This window comes from Drosophila yakuba, chromosome 3R, assembly GCF_016746365.2.
Source record: "Drosophila yakuba strain Tai18E2 chromosome 3R, Prin_Dyak_Tai18E2_2.1, whole genome shotgun sequence".
In the NCBI taxonomy this organism is placed as follows: Eukaryota; Metazoa; Arthropoda; class Insecta; order Diptera; family Drosophilidae; genus Drosophila; species Drosophila yakuba.
In genome coordinates this window covers 18505471-18526026 of record NC_052530.2, presented here as the reverse complement: position 1 = coordinate 18526026, position 20556 = coordinate 18505471, and the positions used below count along the sequence as shown (strand labels likewise).

Here is a 20556-nt window from a genome sequence, read left to right as displayed (position 1 = left end):
CTCCACTTCTAGCACTTCGATCGCATTTTCCCCCAATTTTTCGGCCAGACTGCACTCACCCCTCATAATTCCAAAGAAATATTCCATACAATTGTGGATATTGATGGAAAAAATGCAACTTTTTAAATTTCCATTCAGATTGATTTTCATCACTACATATAAATTGCTTTTTCGACCTGTCGTGATTTCTCTCCATCAATACCTCCCCCAGTTGGTTTTTTGGCTGGCATCGTTGTTGCATTTATTTAAAACTCAAATCGAATTGCAATTAAAGACAGCCGACGTACGATGGGAATATTTACAGGGCATCCACACATCCTGTGCGACTTTTGGAGCGGGGCCAAAAGTTCAGTTAAACGAAAATAGTTTGAAGGCTGCTCCAACTGGAAGGAGTAACTAAAAATATCTGAGGCAGTCCAGCCGATGTTCGTGTTCAATTGAAATGAATAATACAGAAGTGTACATTGGACATGTGCTTATTTCTGAGAGGTAAAATCAATGTTGAAACCAAGACATAACAAGGTTGTTTAAAAGCTGAAAAGGTTGACGACTTTTATGCAATAAATTGAACTTGCATGCTTTCAAAATGTCAACTGTATCAAGTACTTGTTTGACTCATTCAAGTACCCTGTACTACATAACTCAAATTAAATGTAACTCTTGAACTTAATAAAATCTCAGCTGTACTCGTAGGATGTGGCTCATGAACATTTTGCCGCAATTAATTCAGCACCCATTCCCCCGAGAGCTTCACTTAAATGTGGCCGCAATAAATTGCTCTACAAACTGCAACAATTTATGCCTAATTATATTAAAATTTGACAGGCCATTGGCGCTGCTTATAATGCCAAAGTCAAGATGTTGCCACGCCCCTTCGAGGCTCAGCCCCTCAAAAGAAGAAGAGGGGGAAAGCGGAGAGTGGCGGCAGCAGCTGATAGCTGTAATCCGACCAGCTTAGAGCAACCCAACCCAGACCACGTCAGAGAAACCCTACTTTCCGCTTTTTCCACATCCCGACGGAAGGAGAATGGCCCGGCAGTAATTCACACAATAAGCCGCAGACAGGCAGCCAAAATGAGAGAAACAACAAATATAATTTTGCACTGCGGAGGTAGAAGCACGAATGATACCCATTAAGAAGCATGGAATGTGGGTGAGTTAAGAATTAAGTGTTTACCAAGCAATTTCACCATTATAACACTAATAATAAGATAATACGAAAATTGGGGTGCTATAATATCATTTTCAAAGACTTAATTATGATGTGTTGTATCTCTATTTTCATTCTAAATTTGCGTAGAACAAAAAACTTTTGCTACCCTGTAGAATTTGAGGAATAAAAAGATGCTGGAGAAAGCAGAGCGGGCAGAAATGATAAAAGAAAATTTCCACGAACCTGACTGCTTGTGGCACGTTCCACCCACACATACACAAACTCACGCACACACCTGAGCGGTGCTGAAGAGGCAGATGGAGGGGCGAGGGGGGAGGGGTCCAGACTTGTGGCATGCCTCAAAGGCAAATGTGGCTCAGACAGAAAACGCATAGAGAGACATTCGGCGTGCCAAAGCTAAAGATGAGAAAAAAAAAAGAGAAAAGGTGCAAAATGGAGAAGAAGAGGTCTCCACCCAGCGGAACTTTAGTAGCACACCTCTTTAACACGTAAGCGACAATTACGTTGCCGCAGTTGCAGTTGCAAGATACAGATACATCAGCAACAGCCACAGCAACGGCCGAAAATGGAGAGAAAAATCAAGCCGTGAGTCATAAATTCGCTTCGACGCCTCCACGTTTTTTATTTTGTTTACACTCCTTTTTTTTGGCGCAGACACACACCAGGGGAGTGTGTGTGTGTGAGGGGGGAGGGGGATAAATGCAGCCAGCCAGACGGGTGAGAGATAAAGATAATGTATGCGGCGTGGCTTACACAATGTATCTGAGAGATACAAAACAATTAAAGGCAGCCGGCGATGGCTTTAATTGTGATTTTATGCAAATGCTGGCTGGGCCAAGCCCCAGATTCTTTACAGTTCTGCCAGTCGATTGAATTAAATTTCCCTTGCAGGCTTAACTCGCTTTACTCGCTTTATGGAATATTTATTCCACTTGCAAAGCACCTTCTTCTTCCTGACTCTTCCCCAGCGTCGGGACTTTGGGTATTGTATATTTTTGTTGCAAATATTCTCGCCATGATATCAGCATCAGTTTTGCGGGGGAACGTCTATATCGATTGAATTTAAAGCTGGCTCATTCCTTCGCATTTGACGCACTTGCAATTTAGTTGTTGGCATTGTCTTCCAAGCAACACAACAATTGCAGCTGCGTAACTGCCCCCAACTTCAAACTTCAAGTTGCTGAAGTTGCAGATTGCAGGCTGTGATCAAGTTGCAGTACGCTTATCCTTGTTTCTTGGCTGACTTTGATTGACAGGAAACTCGGAAAATTAAACAAGCGATTTCCACTTATCAGTGACTGAAGCATAGACACGAGGATTTAAAGTATATGGCTCAATTCTGTTATTGTTTATTAAGTGCCTGAGAAAATATACTTTGTATAATGATCATAGATGTTTGCGTTTAGGGATAAGATAACTATAATGATAATATAATAATAATAATAATAAATAATGGTTTCGCGGCAGCAAGTTAAAAGTAGTAGAGGTTTTTATTTATTTAATATTAGCTTGACTTGGCTAGCTGCACAGTTTCACTAAATTTCCTTTGACTTGCAATATTCTTTGTCCAAAAGGAGAACAATTTCGGCAATTTAATTAAAAAACACTCGGATATTTCTGGTTTCGACTCCCTGGCAATCAGGGCAACCACCTGACCAGAATTCGATCCGCAATTGGCCGGTTTCAAGCAGAAAGCACTGCAATTATCCACATCCCTTGGATGTGGCCAAGCCACAAGCTAAGTAAATATCCGAAAACAAAGGTAAATATTTTCGTAGCTCAGTTTCAAATACAGAAAGTAAAACTCTTTCCCCCGCCTGTCAAATCGAAGGTCTAAAGTTACCGCCCCATAAATATAAATGCATTTGTTTGCCATTTTTGTGCATGTTTGCTTTGCTGTACATGCGTCTGGCATGAGAAGTAATTAAAGAAAATATTCGTTGTTTTTCTTTCATTGGCCTTGCGACTTTCAAGTGGGCGGAAATTGGGCAAAAAGATAGAGCATATCATGAACATTTGCCACAGAAATAAATTTCCATTGAATTGGCTCAAAAGGGTTCAAGGATATGGACTTCCTTCCTGGCCAGGGCAATAAAACATAACAAGTTGTCACAACTGTGACACTGATTGAAATTATAAACTGTCACCAGCAGGGACATCCCTCGGATGCGTAGATACACCCACACATTCCCACACTCTCACACACACAACACTTACAAACACACACGAGTCGAGTGGGTGTCGTAGCATGCATGTATATTATTTGAGATTTTTGCATACAAATTATGCCAAAAGTCTGTCCCCCGGCAACTCGAGCAAATGTATTCCAAATATTTGCCCGGTGAAAGTGTCGGCGATATAAGGACGAAGGGGAGGCGCCACAGGACGAAGGATTGGGGCAAGGGGGAAATATTCGGTGGCTGGATAAAGTTTTGGCCTGCTGCTGTGCGATAGAAAAAATATTGTTGCGCATTAAGTGTGGCTTGCTGGGCTAGTTGGCAGTTTTAGTCCTCAGTTCCAGTGGCACATGCACTGCACTGCAAACTGCAAACTGCAAACTGCAAACTGCATGCTGCATATTAACCTACCCAACTGCCTTCATCATCCTGGCGGCATAAACTTTTAATTTGTGCGTAGCTAGCGAAAGTATATGAAAAATGGCACGAAAACAAAAGTTCCGTATAAAAAGTAGACGCACGGATGCTGGTCCATGGACACCAGGAACACCATGGACACCGAACAAGGAGACGGGGGACAGGAGTTCCTCGTAATTGAGGCAAACTGTGAAATACGAGTACGTAAAGTCTCGGCAAAAGCAGGCCAAACAAATTAAAAAGGCGCAGACTGGAGGGGCAAACATTGGGGCAGATCGGGATACAGGGATTGAAAGATAATTAAGTGAGTGCGCAAGAAGATGAAGACTGCACCCGATGTAGCCAAAGTATCTGATATCCTTGTAATAATGGTGCAAAATGATTGGCTTAAAGATTTAATGCATCGAGATACAATATATGAAAAGGTTCTACTTGCTTAAGGGACTATATACTGTTAGACATGCCATAGAAACTCCGTAAAAAGAAAGGCAGGAAAAGCAATGCCGAGCAAGGCAAGTAAACTCCATTCAACATTACTTCATGGCATTTCCCTCGTTGATTAGGTATTGATTAGGCCAATAAATAATGCAGGCAAGCAAAGCCAAATTGTTCTACATTGAACAGTAAACCAATCATGTACCCAAAAGCAGCCCCACGAAGGAGAAATCGAAATCAGAGTAGAAAGTGGGGGGCTAAGAGCGAGTTAACTGAATTTCAATTAGTGAGTACCTCGCCATAAAAAGGGCTAAATAAGAGCCTGCCAAGGAGGAGGAAGTTCTGCCAAAAAAACAACTCTTCCATATTCCGTCAAAGTTGGCTTCGGCTTAAAGTTGACAATTAAAAACTTTTTGGAGCTTTTCGTGTTTTGTTGTAGTCTCTTTTGTTGTTGTTTTGCCTTTGCCATCGGCTCTTGTTGCTGTGTCTTGTCTGATTTCGTTTTTTTTACCCTTACATAGAGCAGTAGCACTTTTTCCATCAAAATGCTCAATAAGTTTCCGAATTTAATCTGTATTTATACCCGTTACTCGTAGAGTAAAAGGGTATACTAGATTCGTTGAAAAGTATGTAACAGGCAGAAGGAAGCGTTTCCGACCATATAAAGTATATATATTCTTGATCAGGATCAATAGCCGAGTCGATTTGGCCATGTCCGTCTGTCCGTCCGTCTGTCCGTCTGTCCGTCTGTCCGTCTGTCCGTATGAACGTCGAGATCTCAGGAACTACAAAAGCTAGAAAGTTGAGATTAAGTATACAGACTCCAGGGACATAGACGCAGCGCAAGTTTGTCGATTCATGTTGCCACGCCCACTCTAACGCCCACAAACCGCCCAAAACTGCCACGCCCACATTTTTGAAAAATGTTTTGATATTTTTTCATTTTTGTATTGGTCTTGTAAATTTCTATCGATTTGCAAAAAAACTTTTTGCCACGCCCACTCTAACGCCCACAAACCGCCCAAAGCTGCTACGCCCACACTTTAGAAAAATGTTTTGATATTTTTTCATTTTTGTATTGGTCTTGAAAATTTCTATCGACTTGCAAAAAATCTTTTTGCCACGCCCACTCTTACGCCCACAAACCGCCCAAAGCTGCCACGCCCACACTTTTGAAAAATGTTTTGATATTTTTTCATTTTTGTATTAGTCTTGTAAATTTCTATCTTTTCGCGAAAAAACTTTTTGCCACGCCCACTCTAACGCCCACAAACCGCCAAAAACTGTCCTTCGCACTTACACTAGCTGAGTAACGGGTATCAGATAGTCGGGGAACTCGACTATAGCGTTCTCTCTTGTTTTTCATTCAATAATGAAATCCTACTTACTCTACCAAAATCCTATACACAAAAACTTAAGTTAAATTCGTTAATTATTTTGAATTAAAACCAGAACTAAAAAATTCATGAATATAATATTTCTCAGTGCTCTTTTAATCACTCATTTTCTTTATGATTAAATATCACCCACTGCATATTATGATTGAAATGTGCCACAAAAACTGCAAGCGTATAAAAAGTTCGTGTATCTAAAAGTTGTCAGTTCTTATCTATTTTTTGCCCACATTGAGAGACAAAGTTTGGCAAAAGCAAAACTGTGCAAATTAGTTTAGTTTACTGCCATTTTGTTGTTGCTCCGAAATGATTTACATTTTCTGGCTTCTCGAATCAAATTAGAGTTCTCTCCGCTTCTGCGTGGCCAAATGAAGAATGCCTCAACAAGTTGTTGCTGGATTTTTATACTTTATTTTTTTCTGCGGCGAATGTTGGGAGGGGGAGAGGGGAAGGGGGTGGCAATGGTTAGGGACAGATTCTCCGATCAAATTAAAGTTACTTTTCACATACGACCAAAGGCAGTTTGCGACTCCGCTGGCGTCGACGTCGACGTCGACGTTGGCAGCGAAAGCCGCGACATGTGGGCGGTAAAACGCGCACACAGATATACACACGCACACCACTGCACAACTCACCTCGGTCAAAACGCTGCGACTGCGCTGCTTTCGATTCTGCTGCGGCGATTCGAAACTGGTTTTTATATGCTATACTCTATACGCTGTATGCTATATGCTATATGCCATTTGCTATATGTACATATAGTATTTCTGGCTTAGCTTCTCTTCTCGTCCCGTCGATATGTGCGTGTATATGTGCTTTGGTATTTCTCCTCGTTTTTTTTTTACCCAATATATATGCGTTTTTTATGGCGTTGCGAAACACTCGAGTAGGCTTGTGCAGCAGTTGTTGTTGGTTTTGTTGCTGATGTTGTTGTTGTTGGCCTGTGGGTTCTGTTGGGCCATATGAGACAAGCATTCAATTAAGCCCCACAATTGGCCAGCAAACAAAAGAAATCACACAAGTAAACACTGCGCCTCACTGTTTCACCACCCATACGAGCACAGCTAACCTGTGCGCTTCACTTGTCGCGCGCGCGCTTTTCCTCAGCTTTTCCTCGACCGCGTGGGTGGGCGTTAGGCTGATCGGAGCGGTAACAACGGTGGGACGATGCACGATGCACGATGCACAATGGACGATGAACGGGACAGAACGGACCGCTTAGCGGCTAGCTAGTGGTTTCAAAGTTCGTGGCTAGTAGCGAGATTCAGCAGCGATTTCCACAGACGACAAACGCGCGACGACACATCCGCACAGCACAAAGTTTATAAACAAACTGAAAACTGTAGCCGAGCAGCGACGCCGAGCGCCAATGCCAGCAGCGACGCGGCAGAGGGGCAGCAGAGGGGCAGCCCCCACAATGGCAGCCGGCTCCAAACACGTTCGATGCGAGCAGGCAACTTGCAACATGTTCGAAGGACGACAAAGCGGGGTGATTGGGACTGTGCTGCAGTGGAAATTAATGGATATAACAAAATGCTTTATTAGAACTTTTCATCAAGCTAAGCCTAATTAAGGTAACTTGTTGGTAACTAGTGGTATGAAACCACTAAACTTCAAAAGAGATTGATATACCTACGTAGATGTTACTTTTCTATCAGCTGTCTAATTACTAGAATTATAAAATATCCTTATATATAAAGTATTTATACTGCATTATTGTCGATTAAGCGCCAAGAAACCAGCTTTTGAAGTCACGTATACATAGAACATTTGAACCCACCCTCGTTTGACTCTTGGTCTACCAACCTGTTTGAGTTCGATGTGTTGCACTCGTAGTGGAGCCCACAACTCCCCAGATGGCTGACGAGCATAAATAACAGGTAACGAGGATTAAGGAGCCGCTGCGATTGAACCCATTCGATGTTGCCACAAAAAACTACTACTTTAAGTAACGAAAGCTGCACCTTTGCCCCTTTCATTTAAGCCAGGCTTTCGTACCATTTGCATTTCATTTTCATTTTTCTTCGTCGTTGATTGTTTGTTGATGTCATGAAGCGTTTTTTCTACACAAATATACTATATATATGTATGGATGTGTATTGTTTTTTGCTGCTGACGCTGCTTCTGTCACCGATGATGATGTCTTTGTTGTTGTCGCTGCCACTGCCACTGCCGCCGTCGTTGCTAAGTCAATTTTAAGGTTTATTTGAATTTCATTTTTCCTAGTTTTTCTTTGGCGTTTTTTCGCTTCTTCACTTTGACAGCGGACGTTGCTGTTGATATTTTTAGTGTTTTATGTAAATTTTCCTAGGCGCTATTGGAGCCAGGTTTGCGCCCACTCCCCAATATATACATACATCCATATCATATATTTTTATATGCATACAGTAGTTGGTAATAAGGTTGGCTTTATGCCCGGCCATACTTATTGGTGGTGCAGGCTTTTTGCTCCTGCATCACTTTCGCTTCGAGCCTGTTGCTTGTGCTTGCTGTGAACTAATAACGAATTAATTTTGATTTGAATTATTCATGCTCGGCTCAGCACACTCACAAATGCGGGTGTTTGGCAACACATACACACACAGACACATGCAAGCACACACACAGACACATGCATGCACACTGACAAATAAATTAGCATTTCGAGCGGGGATAAGCCGATTTAACACGAAATATGCAATTAGCGCACTCGGAAAATCCGCTTTGAATCAAAATCAAATTCAAATCGAATTCCCAGATTTAACTGCCTCACTTGATTATCACATCCACCTACTCGAAAAAGAACTTTGATATGAACATTTCTTATCACCAATTACAGTGCTATATATACTAAAATGTATTGGAAAGGTAACTCTACGGTGAGGTCTCTGCTGAGTTCAATGCGTATGGCCAGCAGTTAGCAGATATACTGCGGAATCTTCCGATGATCGGATATCTGACTTAATTCGGATTTAACTAAGTTTCCTTTCCTTTCGTGCTATCTGCCTTTAGCAGGCAATCAGCAAAGACAACAGGCAGGTGAAAGGGGCTAGGTGAATGGAGAAAGTCTGAGACCCCCATTTCTCTCCTTTCAAACAGCCATCCTTTCGGTACCGTTAATGATGATGCCACACACGTGTTCCTGCCCCTCTCTTTCTCTGTGTGTGTGTGAGCTGTGTGTGTGTGCTGTGCGTAAGTGTGTGTGTGTGAGGAAGATGCAGCTGAGCTCCAGTCGAATGCACTCATGCAGCTTGATTGGCCTCCTCGTTTAACCAGCCAAGCCCCTCCTTTCACCACCCCTCCACCACCCCCACCCATCCAACATTCCGCCCACTGAATGACAGTCAAAGCCGAAGAAGGAACACAGGTGGTGCGGGGGGGTAGGCGGGGTAAGCTGCCTGAGACGGAGAAAATAACTTCCTGTACTTTATGTTTGACTACTTTTTTTGCCCTGCTAAATAAATGGGTTAGTATTACCAAGGACACCTGATATACTGATATACCTCATGCCAAATTGAAAAAGTAGGCATAGCAACTGAATAAATTGCTGAGGAAAATAGAGATGCTGTTAAATAATACAACAAGGGTTCCCTGCGAAAGGTGGGCTCTGCTATAAAAGAGTAATTAAAACAACAACGCTCTGCTGAAAATATGAAAATGTTTAGAGGGGAGTAACGAACATATCAGTTGCAAGGTACTGGCTACCCATAAATGAGAAATGGCCGCACTCCTGTCAAACTTTTCAGACAATCCGAATATGAAATGACTTGATTCGCGCTGTTTCCATTTAAATTGGCTGTCCATTGGCTGTCCTTATCCATGGATATGGACACTGACCACTGGCCCCCTACTAAACCCCCCTCGCCCCACGCGTTTGTCGCACATTTGTGGGCTAATTAGTTGCGCCGCAGTACGGAGCCAAGTCGGGAATTATTATAGTGCCGGCTAACTGATAAAGCCCCGCCTGTGCCCACAAAATGCCATCATCATCATCGATGGCGCCGCAACTGTCAGTGCAGTTTGGGCCATGATTTATGTGTGTGGATTTGCCAGGGGCAAAGGAAGGGGGAAAGGGGAATCAAAATAAACATTTCGGCCCCAACTGAACTGAACTGAACCGAAAACCAGACAAAGCCAAACAAAACTATTGCTAATGAGGGCCGCAGTGCGCGAGGCAAATAAATTCTGAAGGGAGCTGGACGAACTCTAACCTTTGAACTCACATTCACGCATTCACCCCTTTTGCCTGGCACAAAAACACAAAAAAAAAAAGGAAGGCTACTCCGCTAATGACCAAAAGCGGATTTCGCATTGCAGGCAATTATTATTTCTTGTGCTTCCTTTGCATTTATTTCTTTTATTTTCAACATAAATTTAACTAAGCCGCTCAAGTGGTGACCCCCACAAAGCGCCCACACTTGCCACTTTCCACAGAGAAAATGACCTCCGAAAGTAAATAAAAGCCGGTGAAGCGTTTCAGTTTTGTACATTGCTCGGCTTGATTCACGGCTAATGCGAGGATATCAAATTTAATTTTGCGTAATTAATGTTTCCCAAACTTCCATTCGCAGCCCTTTCCCAACTTGATAGAGGTCCGAGTCATGACCAAAAGAAAATTCATTAATATGATTTAGGCCCACAGGATAAACAACAACAACATCAGCTTAAAGGCAGCAAACCTTCCAAAAAACCCCAAAAAACAACAACGAAAAAAGCCATACCCATACTTTGTAGGGCAAAAGGGGTATGCACAATTCTTGGAAATTAAGTGACGTATTGACAAATACAAATAGACAAATTGCAGGAAACTGTCAATTTTCGAGGTAATGTTAAAATATTCTAATATTTTGTAGAAGCGTAAATGCGCATATCCATCTTCCTAGCTAAGTAAAGGGTAGCTGATAGTCGAGGCACTGTGTAGCCCTTTTCCTTGTTGTATATTTGTATTTTGGGTCCCTCGTCGTGCATGACTGAGCCAGGAAATAAAACCCTTTGGCCACCGTCTGGCAAAAAGGGCAACTGAGGGAAAAATAACAGAGCAGAGAAAAAAGTTGGCAATACAAGTGCTAATTTTGGTCACCTATATGTCAAAGAATATTTCCAATATACAACACTTCGACTCGGAAAACTACCTTAAATCAAATGTCATACAAATGAACATTTGATTGGTCAATAAAGGTATTGCCATAAACCACAATACTCGCAACGATTAGCTGGTTTAATCTAACACTTTTTTTCAGTTATTCAGTAAATCATAATTTTTATTGTTATGCTCTCGCCTAAAACGTTTTGCGTGAAGCAATAAATATTTGGCGTAATCAAAACGTTAGCTACAAACCGTATTGCTTTCACACTGTCCAAATATTGAAAATGTATATTTCCAATATTGAATTCGCGCCAATTAATTATTTTTGTGGCTGCACACATGTTTGCGCAACAGGAAGTAATGTAACCCCCCTTGAATTGCTAACCACGCTGAAGCCCCACCAAATGCCATGCCCCACCAAATGCCATGCCCCACCAACTAGGTTCCTTCCCGAAGTTTGGGTAACATATCGAAAAGGTTTTAATCAGCACGTGGCATGCACCCTGCGCAGGTCCTCGTGGGTCTGCGGATCGGTTGTTGTTTTGGTGTTTGGCCATCTATCCGCTCCACCACGAATATTGCCTGCTGTTAGAGGGACTTTTCTCATTTTTCCGACTGCTCTGGCCGTCTGCCTTGTTTATTTGTATTGGCTGCGGCGATGGATTTATGAGCGAAGCCATTGAACTTGCTCCCCTTGCCATCGTTCACTCTGCCTTTGCTGGCTTTGCTACCACTGCTATCTTCCCTGGCCGGTCCTTACTTTCAACTCATACCCACTCGGATGTGTGCGGTTGGCACACAAATATGCCAAAGGCACGCACATAGCCTAAGTCACTCGTTGGAGCCAGAACAGCCAACAGCCAACAGACAACAGCCAACAACCCATCCACACACACGCCCACCGGCACGCCCCCCTCACACTTGGTGATATCCCAACCCACGGCACATCCCTTTTGGCCATTTGACCCGTCGGCCTGCCCAATTTTGACATTTGCGTTTTGACGCACACGGCGTATACGTAATTTCTGACTCCGTCTCTGACTCTTTAAGCCCTGTTTTAGCTCACGCTGCTGACCACGTGACCAGAAAATTGTTATGGCTCCCAGAACTTGGCAAAAGTTTCCAATTCTAAATATAAACGCGGAGCAGTTGAACGCTGTCTGCAAAATACACCACGCTTCGCAACTGGTAAAGCGTCAGAAAATGGGAGCAATAATATCTAAAAGTATTAATTTTATTTAACTTTGAATCATATTTTGATAAATAGGCTATAGAAACAGGAGGCTGCGGGGTGTGGGGCGCAGACCTCTCGACTGTCATCCGATTATGAAACGCACTTTATGAGGAAGTAGCATACACACTATGGCTGCGTGCGATTTCTCATATATCATGGCTTGACCTCTCCTTCCTTGGCCAGTGGTATAAATTGTTTGTCCTGTTTGAGCACTGTTTGCTGTTGCTTTGTGTTTATTTTTATGGCCCAAATGTTGGCACGTATAAGCGGAGGGGCCTTATAATACTATAACCAATATAAATGTCATTTATGTTTTGGACACATTTTTTGGTAGCGCCAGTCCTGACCCAGTCGTGACCCCCAGGAGGTGGAGCAGCATGGAGGGTCCTCTGGTGGTGGAAAAAAAATACAGTAAAGAGTGAAATTCTGTTGTGGTCAGCGATACAAAAACCACAGCGAATCGAGGATTCGAGAAAAGGAATGGGAACGGTGAATTAGAATCAACAAACACTTGAAGCTTACAAACATAGAAACAGGATATATGCAGGATGCACAGAGTGGTGGCTCCATCCGTGGGTATCTGTATTTCCCAATCCAAGTGTATTTGTATCCCCTATCCCTATCTGTATGTGAATCCAAATGCTGTTGTGGCGTGTGATAACCATCACATTCCGCACACATGAAAGAATGATAGCACCACTTAGTGGCACTTTAGGATATGCAAAAGCTGTAAGGACTTCCGCTTACGTTTCGCTCAGGATGCTCCAGCCGAGTTGGAGTAAGCCTGAAGTTCTTCTGGCTCTGGCTATTTTCCCCACTTACCTTTTGGCCTGAAAAAGTATTTGGATATGCGTTCTCCGCCGCATTTTGTGGCAAGGATGTACTTTTCTAGGAAATCCTTTTTGTGTGTAAAGGTAAGCTATTACTTTCGAGCAAGTTTGCCAGTCTCTAGCTGAAGAGTAACAAAGTTAATTGACACTTGGATTAAAAATACAAGCTAGAAAATCAATTTACCATAAAGGGGAGTATATTCTTTAGCCATTTAGAGAATGTAAACTGCGAATCAAATCAGCAATCTACGTGCCTATCTGCAAACTATTCAGGCACACACAATATTAATGGACAAGGAAATCCTGGCTCATCCATCTCAGCATTCTCATTTCCAGCTGAGGCGATGGCAGTCTTCCACTTACTCCATGTGAACTGCATGACACGCGGCGCGAGTGGCCCATCCTCCAAAGGAGCTCGCTCCAACTTCCGGTCTCCCGCTGCCGCGTTCCCCGTACCAAAGTTGGCAATAAAAGCGGAAGGCGTCGCTTTCCAAATGGCGTCATGCTGCCTTGAGCTTTGTTTTCCGCCCCCATCGCTTTTATACTTGTATATACTTTTTTATTTATGCTCCTTGCGCATCGCTCTTATTATTGCATTAAGTGGAGGGGAAAGTATGGCGGGGGGTCGTTGTTATTTTTGGTTATTTGTTGTCCTTCGTGCTATTTTGCATTATCTTTATATGAATTGGGGATCCCCTACATTTGCCCGATATTATTATTTTTATTATTATGTATGCATGTCGCGTGTGTTGCCCCACAAAGATGGAAAACAATATTTATTTATTTCAACCCTTTTCGCTTTGTGGGATGGGGGGAGTGAAAAAGTTGTGACACTGCTCCCCCTAATAGACCATAAATATGACAAGTCCTAGAATTTGCCTCCCATTCTGCCACAGAACAATTTCCACAACCTTCGTCAAGAAGTAAAGTTTATTATCAGGTCACGATTCTGCTCTCCTCCGTCGTTTGATAACCCAATTCGAATTGCAACTATTAATGCATAAATTTCATTACCCATTTCGGCCACAGTTTTAACTCGCTCTGTCGACTTCATTTTCCTGCTTGTTTTGTTTCCTGTCAACTTTCTGATGGTGCATTTGCTGGGTTTATCTGGCTTTAGTGTGTTTCTATTTGATTTATTTTTAGTGTCAACTAAACGTGAAACATGCGAAATATGGCACTTTTAATGCTCCATATTCAACTTTCTCCCTCCATTCTCACTCCGCAGCATTCAAAATATACGGGGGCTGTGAAAAAAGAGCACTTTAAGCTGTCACCGAGTTGATTTAAAATAATGCGATTGCATTGGCTTAAAATCAGAGGTGAAATGTGTGTGGACAGGACACACACTTTAAATACCATTTATTATGTTCATCTATTTAAAATGACTACTTAGACATGTTTATTTAATAAGCTGAAAATTTCATTAAACAGTCACTAACAATTAGTGTATAATGTTGTGTACCTTTTTGAAACAGTTGCTTTTTGATATGTTTAAGGATTTTCGAAATAAATAAATGTTCAATTAAAACCAATCAAATTTATCAAAATAAATAAATAAATATACACCTCAAAAAAAATTAAATAAATAACATTTGAGCGGGAAAAAGCAAGTCGACTGTGTTCTTTGAAATGTTATGCACGGAGTAATCTGCAAACATATCAGCATTTGCTTTGTGCATTCAATTGCATTAAATTTAAATTTTGATCGCACCGTTTCTCGTACTTTGTCAATCATATTGCATGAGAGCATATAAACACCAGCAGTTTGACACAGAATTGACCAAAACAATGGAAGAAAAGTTGGCAATTACCTCAACTTTCTCGCTCTCCTTGCCCTTCCAGTCTTCCAGCCTTCCACAAAATTTGCATGGCCAGCAGAGTTTTAGTGTCCACTCAGCGCTCGGTGTCTGGCCAATGCCGATCGCATTTGATTTGCGCATATATATCAATCCGCAGCACTATTGATATATGTTCCATAAGTCCGCTATGTCCACTGTGTCCGCTATGTCCGCTGTGTCCGCTGTGTCCGCTATGTCCGATTCGATGCCCACCGGCATCGCTGTCACACTGATCGTGGGCAGGCAGCGCAGGTAGCCAGCCGATGCGATCCGCTCCGCTTCGCTCTGCTCTGCTCCGATGCGATCCGATCCGATCGGCGATTTGGTCGCCGGCTCTCGATTCTCGATGGGTTAAAAGGCCCGCTCCGGCTGGCGGGTCGAGTCAGTCTGCCCCTGGCCTGGCCCTTTGTCGGGACGCGTTTTCCACAGCGTTTCACAGCCGAGAGCGAGTGCAGGTGCAGGTGGTTACCCCCCGCTGCCACCGTGACGTACACCGATGACCGAGAAGAGGGAGCGGCCGGGCCCGCTGCGCTGGCTGAGACACCTGCTCGACCAGCTCCTGGTGCGCATCCTTAGCCTGAGCATGTTCCGCGAGAGAAGCGCGCCACCGCCTTCGCAACTTTTGCCCGCATCCGCATCGGAATCACCGCCTGCCGCCAAATACGTGCCCATACCGCGGGTGAAGGGACTGCCGCTGGTCGGGACACTTGTGGATCTCATTGCCGCCGGAGGAGCCACGCAGTAAATCCGTATAGTTGAACTTCTGAAAGTCGGAGAGCATGCATAATAATAATTGTCGCCAAAAACTCTATAAAAATTGGCTTATGCCGGACTAGTTCAATGTTAAACCATTCAACCTTAATTGGCAACCTTTTGAAAAAAGTGATTATTAGTTGATTTTTCTTTTGAGAAAGTGCTTAACTCCACTGATTTAACAAAAAGTGCAAAACGTAATAGAATTGTTTATATGCAACTGTGTTATAATCTAAAATGCTTCATAAAATGAAAAATAATATTCAAATCTCACAGTTTTATAAAATTCAAATCGAAATAACAGCTTAAAATTCACAAAACTAAAGCAAAGAAAAATACAAGGACGAAAGAACAATTTACGCAATGAAAATCTATTAACAAAGCCTGCGACTTAAGAGAGTTCAACTATCAGAAGTTCTACACATGTCCTTATATATCCTCGTCAAAAGGATCGCTACTATAACCTAAATATCCTCCCTCTGCACAGCCTTCACAAGTACATCGATGCGAGGCACAAGCAGTATGGACCCATTTTCCGGGAGCGTTTGGGCGGAACCCAGGATGCAGTGTTCGTGTCGTCAGCGAATCTGATGCGCGCCGTCTTCCAGCACGAGGGTCAGTATCCGCAGCATCCGCTGCCGGATGCCTGGACGCTGTATAACCAGCAACATGCCTGCAAACGGGGACTGTTCTTCATGTAAGTGGAGTGGAGCAAATGAGTTCGTTGAATTGCAAATTTTTTGGAGCCGTCGAAACCGATCTCTTGTCTTGTCTTGTCTCTTCTTCCACGGGATTAGGGAGGGCGCCGAGTGGCTGCACAATCGACGCATACTTAATCGATTGCTGCTCAACGGAAATTTGAATTGGATGGACGTGCATATTGAGAGCTGTACCAGACGAATGGTGGATCAGTGGCGCAGACGCACGGCGGAGGCGGCGGCGATTCCGCTAGCGGAGAGTGGTGAAATCCGAAGCTACGAACTGCCCCTGTTGGAACAACAGCTCTACCGCTGGTCTATAGAAGGTACCGATTGTCATGCATTAAGTGCTGAATCTCTATACAAAATGATCTCATCCTTACTCTACCCACTACCCACTACCCACTTGCAGTACTGTGCTGCATCATGTTCGGCACCAGCGTGCTCACCTGCCCCAAGATCCAGGCGTCGCTGGACTACTTTACTCAGATTGTGCACAAGGTGTTTGAGCATAGCTCGCGACTGATGACCTTCCCGCCTCGCTTGGCTCAGATGCTGCGCCTGCCAATCTGGCGAGACTTCGAGGCCAATGTGGATGAGGTGCTGCGCGATGGAGCTGCCATTATCGATCACTGCATCCAAGTGCAGGAGGACAAAAGGAGCCCGCACGAGGAGGCCCTCTACCATCGCCTGCAGGCGGCGGATGTGCCAGGCGATATGATCAAGAGGATATTTGTAGACTTGGTCATTGCTGCCGGTGACACGGTAAGCGATCCGATCGCATCGCGTAACCAATTACTAATCGTAGTCATACTTCGTTTAGACCGCGTTTAGCAGTCAGTGGGCATTATTTGCCCTTTCACAGGAGCCCCAGCTCCAGAAACGGCTGGCCAAAGAGCGAGCCACCAATGATTCTCGGCTGATGCACGGCCTGATCAAGGAGTCCCTGCGTCTGTACCCCGTAGCTCCCTTCATTGGCCGATTTCTGCCGCAGGACGCCCAACTTGGTGGTCACTTTATCGAAAAGGATGTGAGTGAATGAAGTTTCTTTCAGAGCTTAATCGTTCATGCATTCCGTTTTCAGACCATGGTGCTGCTCTCCCTGTACACGGCAGGTCGCGATCCATCACACTTCGAGCAGCCGGAACGTGTGCTCCCGGAGCGCTGGTGCATTGCAGAGACGGAGCAGGTGCACAAGTCACACGGTAGTCTGCCATTTGCCATCGGCCAGCGGTCTTGCATTGGTCGCCGTGTGGCACTCAAGCAGCTGCACTCCCTGCTGGGCCGATGTGCCTCCCAGTTCGAGATGAGATGCCTCAACGAGAAGCCCGTTGACAGCGTGCTGCGCATGGTCACCGTGCCCGATCAGACTTTGCGATTAGCCCTTCGGCCGCGAACCGAGTGATACAGTCATACACGCATAAACATAATCATAGAACTAACAGTAATCGTAATTGTAATCGTAGTTTCTTTAGTTTTATACAAATATATAAATGTCACATATTTCGTAATCTATCTAGTTAACATTTCAAACTAGGAAAACAATGCCTGCAGCAAGGTATAGACCAAGAGCACAGTGGCCAGAATAAATAGTCCCAAGATGGGGGCACCCCACAACAGTTGGCCCAGGAGCAGGGAACAACCGATCGTTGTGAGAGCGGGTATCGAGCCCAATGGTCGTAGGCAAACTCGCGGAGGAACCATGTTTTCACATATGTCCGCTTGGCCGGAGCTTTTGTCGAACCACTGTTCCGTCATCGGAGCGTACAACAGTTGCCGAGCAACTTTCCCGCAGTAATCGTCGCGGACGTAGAATCCTTGTATTTGAGTACCATACTGGAACCAAGATTTTAATAGCATCAGCAAAATTCAGAGAGGCCATTTAATTGAAACTTACCTTCCGGTTTATCTTGTCAGATACGAAGTGCAGCATTCTTACCAATGCTTTAACCTCATTGGTCTGGATGGGCAGCGTCGCAGGATCAACAGTAGCATGCATGCTTGACGCATTGAGCGACATTTGGTGCGGGTTCAGCTTTGAGGTGTCCATGGAGTCGCTGGCGTCGAAAAAGCTGAAATTTTGCACCGCAGTCGCAGTGGGCAATGATGGTTCCTCTGGCAGATTTTCATGCATAGATAGATTCGCTTGATCAACCTGGTTAGACATTCAAGTATTTAAATTTTATGTTAAACAAAAACGAACAGTAAACTCACATTAAACGTTCGACAGAATGCGTCGATGCATTGACGCAAAACCTCCGGAATGCGACTGAACTCGCGCAGGGTCACTTCATCCTGGGTGCACTCGCCGAAGAGTTTGTTATAAAAGTTCTTAAGAAATCCCTCAGAGCGCTGTTTCTCCGCAATTTCGTTGCGCAGCTTAGCGATGTCTCTGAGCACCGAGTTTCGGGCCATACTGATCAAGAACAAGAAGCTTTCCATTTGCGTTTGCATGGTATAACTAAAAAGCTTGGCGGAGCTTGTGCTAACCACTTGATTCCACTGAGAGCCCGGAGAATACGATTTGCTAAAAAGAATTAGTATTGTTAAAAAATAACGACTGTTGTTAAATTAAATAGTTTTAACCCACTTCATCATGTTGACTTGTCGCTGGGGCGAGTCAAAGCCACAAGCATTGCCTCCATGAAGACGCTCAAAACGCTGCAGTCTATCAACTAAATCATGTTGAGAGAAGATTGTGGCCAATCGGTATAGCATAAATGCGTTGCGATATACGGTGTAATCCAACCGCCCAAAGTGTGGCAGTAACTGCATAAATACGTGTGTGTACATAATAAGATTGTCGATGATAAAGCCATCGAAGCAGGACAAAATGGGCGGCCTGTAAGAAAGACTAGGTCTGAAAAGAAAAATAGAGTATTAAGGTTTTCCATTATTTCAATCTATAAGTTATATCTATTATTACGTGTTATTGTTCAGTGCCGCCATAGTATATCTCCATGGCTGAATGTAACTGAGCCAGAGCTCCAGCACCACCATTAACGAGCTGTCCAGGGGCCAACGATCGATCAAACCACATATAAAGGCGTAGATCCTTGCCTTAACCATACTCAACGATACCTTGCGCAGCGTGCACAGCGAACTGTGATCGAGCTGAGCCCCATTCGCAAAGAAGTGGACCTGCTTGACCAAGGTGCGTACGCCGCGCACAAAATCGCTGCTGGGCAAATGATGCTCCGACTCAATGTCGTAGCGCAGCCAGATGTCTACGAAAAAGTGGAGTACACTCTCAGATCGCCAGGCGTAGGCCCTGTTCGCGCTGGCATTTGGGCTGTTGGACTGTGGTGATGTGTTACCGCCGCCAACGCTTGCATTGGGACTGCCACCTCCGCCCGACACGTTTCCGCCATTGCGATAGGAGCTGGGGATCTTTATGTAGCGTGGTTGTCTTTGGGGTTGTAATGCCTGCGCTGGCAATGGCTGTGGAGCCTTAACGCCGCTGCTGAAGTGCACCGGTTCTATGCGTGCATCGGGCACCAACGGCAGGAAGTTGTTAAGGTACTCGGACACCAGTTTCAGGTAAATCGTTTTGCTGCGCACGTTGTGGATTTGCATGGCTATGGGATTAATAGAGTGCAGCGGCTGCAGAGCGTACAGCACAAAGTGAATCACATAGAAGTCGAAGGCGTTGAGCGAGAGCGTGGACACCTGGTGTACCATCGCATCTACATTGATGAGTTCCGCATAAAACCGGGGATTTTGACCATTCTGCAGCAGGCTAACGAATTTGGCCTGAAACGAAAGGAATTAGGAGAAGTCATGGTATCCTTATATTTAATACACCTACCGGCAGCAGGTTGATGTCCAGCTCGAATTTGTACTGGTCGAGAAGCAGGCGGTGACAAACGTGCATCCAAGGACCACAGACGCCGAAGAACTGCTGCAGCGTCTGGAAGTGCAGTGGGTTGTTCTCCAGCGTCGTGGTCCGCAGGCCCCAGCCCAAGGGATTGCCACTGATCCCGAAGATGGAGTGCACAATGTGGGGGAAGATCTCCTGCACTTGGCGCAGGGAGCACCGATCGAACAGGATGCTCAGCTCGTGCACGCGCTCGAAAAGAGGCAAACTGAGCACCGTCAACAGGCGGCTCTGGAATGAGATGGCATTAGGGCCCAATCTGTATTAGCTTGATGCTCGCTACTCACGCTTAAGTTTTCCGGCGGCATGGTCTGTGACATGGTGAGTTCGTGTGTGAAAAAATTGTCTTAAATTACAAATAAATATCTTTCTAGTTCTTTAAAACTGCAGCCGGCGTGCTGTAAACAAAACCTCTTGTTGTGCTGCCGTATCTGTGCAATATGCTTCATAGTGCTGCCACTGCGGTGAAGATGACATAAAGGGTATTTGCACTTTTCATAATGATTACATTAAAATTGATGAGGAAATTGTTAGCGCTTACTAATTAAATTCTGCCCAGCTATATATTTATTTTATTACGCGCATTTTTTAAATTTAGGAACGGTTGTGTAATGAATTTTGCTGTGGACTGAGGTGGAAACAGTGTATTTCGGATGAAAAA

At 44.2% G+C, this 20556-nt stretch overlaps 3 protein-coding genes across 3 annotated transcripts in view; 1 reads left to right on the top strand and 2 right to left on the bottom strand.

The window, feature by feature from the left end:
- The window catches only part of LOC6537383 (trophoblast glycoprotein), a 43512-nt gene extending 36575 nt beyond the window's left edge, over positions 1-6937 (bottom strand). Inside the window, exon 1 of the mRNA XM_002097903.3 lies at positions 6233-6937. The gene's annotated coding sequence lies outside the window, so the exon portion shown is untranslated. The remainder of the gene's footprint in view (positions 1-6232) is intronic.
- Positions 6938-14952: 8015 nt separating this feature from the next.
- On the top strand, positions 14953-17529 carry LOC6537382 (cytochrome P450 315a1, mitochondrial). The gene is made up of 6 exons (XM_002097902.4): positions 14953-15308; positions 15808-16017; positions 16118-16344; positions 16431-16783; positions 16842-17048; positions 17103-17529. Exons 1-6 carry the CDS (start codon positions 15064-15066, stop codon positions 17421-17423), a joined length of 1563 nt encoding a protein of 520 aa, XP_002097938.1. The 5' UTR covers positions 14953-15063; the 3' UTR covers positions 17424-17529.
- LOC6537381 (sphingomyelin phosphodiesterase 4) lies at positions 17470-20529 on the bottom strand. The gene is made up of 8 exons (XM_015192821.3): positions 20437-20529; positions 20183-20354; positions 19827-20126; positions 18945-19771; positions 18609-18878; positions 18233-18545; positions 17916-18173; positions 17470-17854 (listed from the first exon to the last, which is right to left on the bottom strand). Exons 2-8 carry the CDS (start codon positions 20213-20215, stop codon positions 17552-17554), a joined length of 2304 nt encoding a protein of 767 aa, XP_015048307.1. The 5' UTR covers positions 20216-20354; positions 20437-20529; the 3' UTR covers positions 17470-17551.
- Between the last annotated feature and the right edge of the window lie 27 nt (positions 20530-20556).

Coding starts and splice junctions, on each gene's coding strand:
- LOC6537382 (XM_002097902.4), top strand. CDS start 15,064: ATGACCGAGAAGAGGGAGCGGCCGGGCCCGCTGCGCTGGCTGAGACAC. Junction 16,018..16,117: donor AAACGGGGACTGTTCTTCAT/GTAAGTGGAGTG, acceptor CCACGGGATTAG/GGAGGGCGCCGAGTGGCTGC. Junction 16,345..16,430: donor CTACCGCTGGTCTATAGAAG/GTACCGATTGTC, acceptor ACCCACTTGCAG/TACTGTGCTGCATCATGTTC.
- LOC6537381 (XM_015192821.3), bottom strand. CDS start 20,215: ATGTCACAGACCATGCCGCCGGAAAACTTAAGC. Junction 18,879..18,944: donor GCGGCACTGAACAATAACAC/GTAATAATAGAT, acceptor TTTTCTTTTCAG/ACCTAGTCTTTCTTACAGGC. Junction 18,174..18,232: donor CATTCTGTCGAACGTTTAAT/GTGAGTTTACTG, acceptor ATGTCTAACCAG/GTTGATCAAGCGAATCTATC.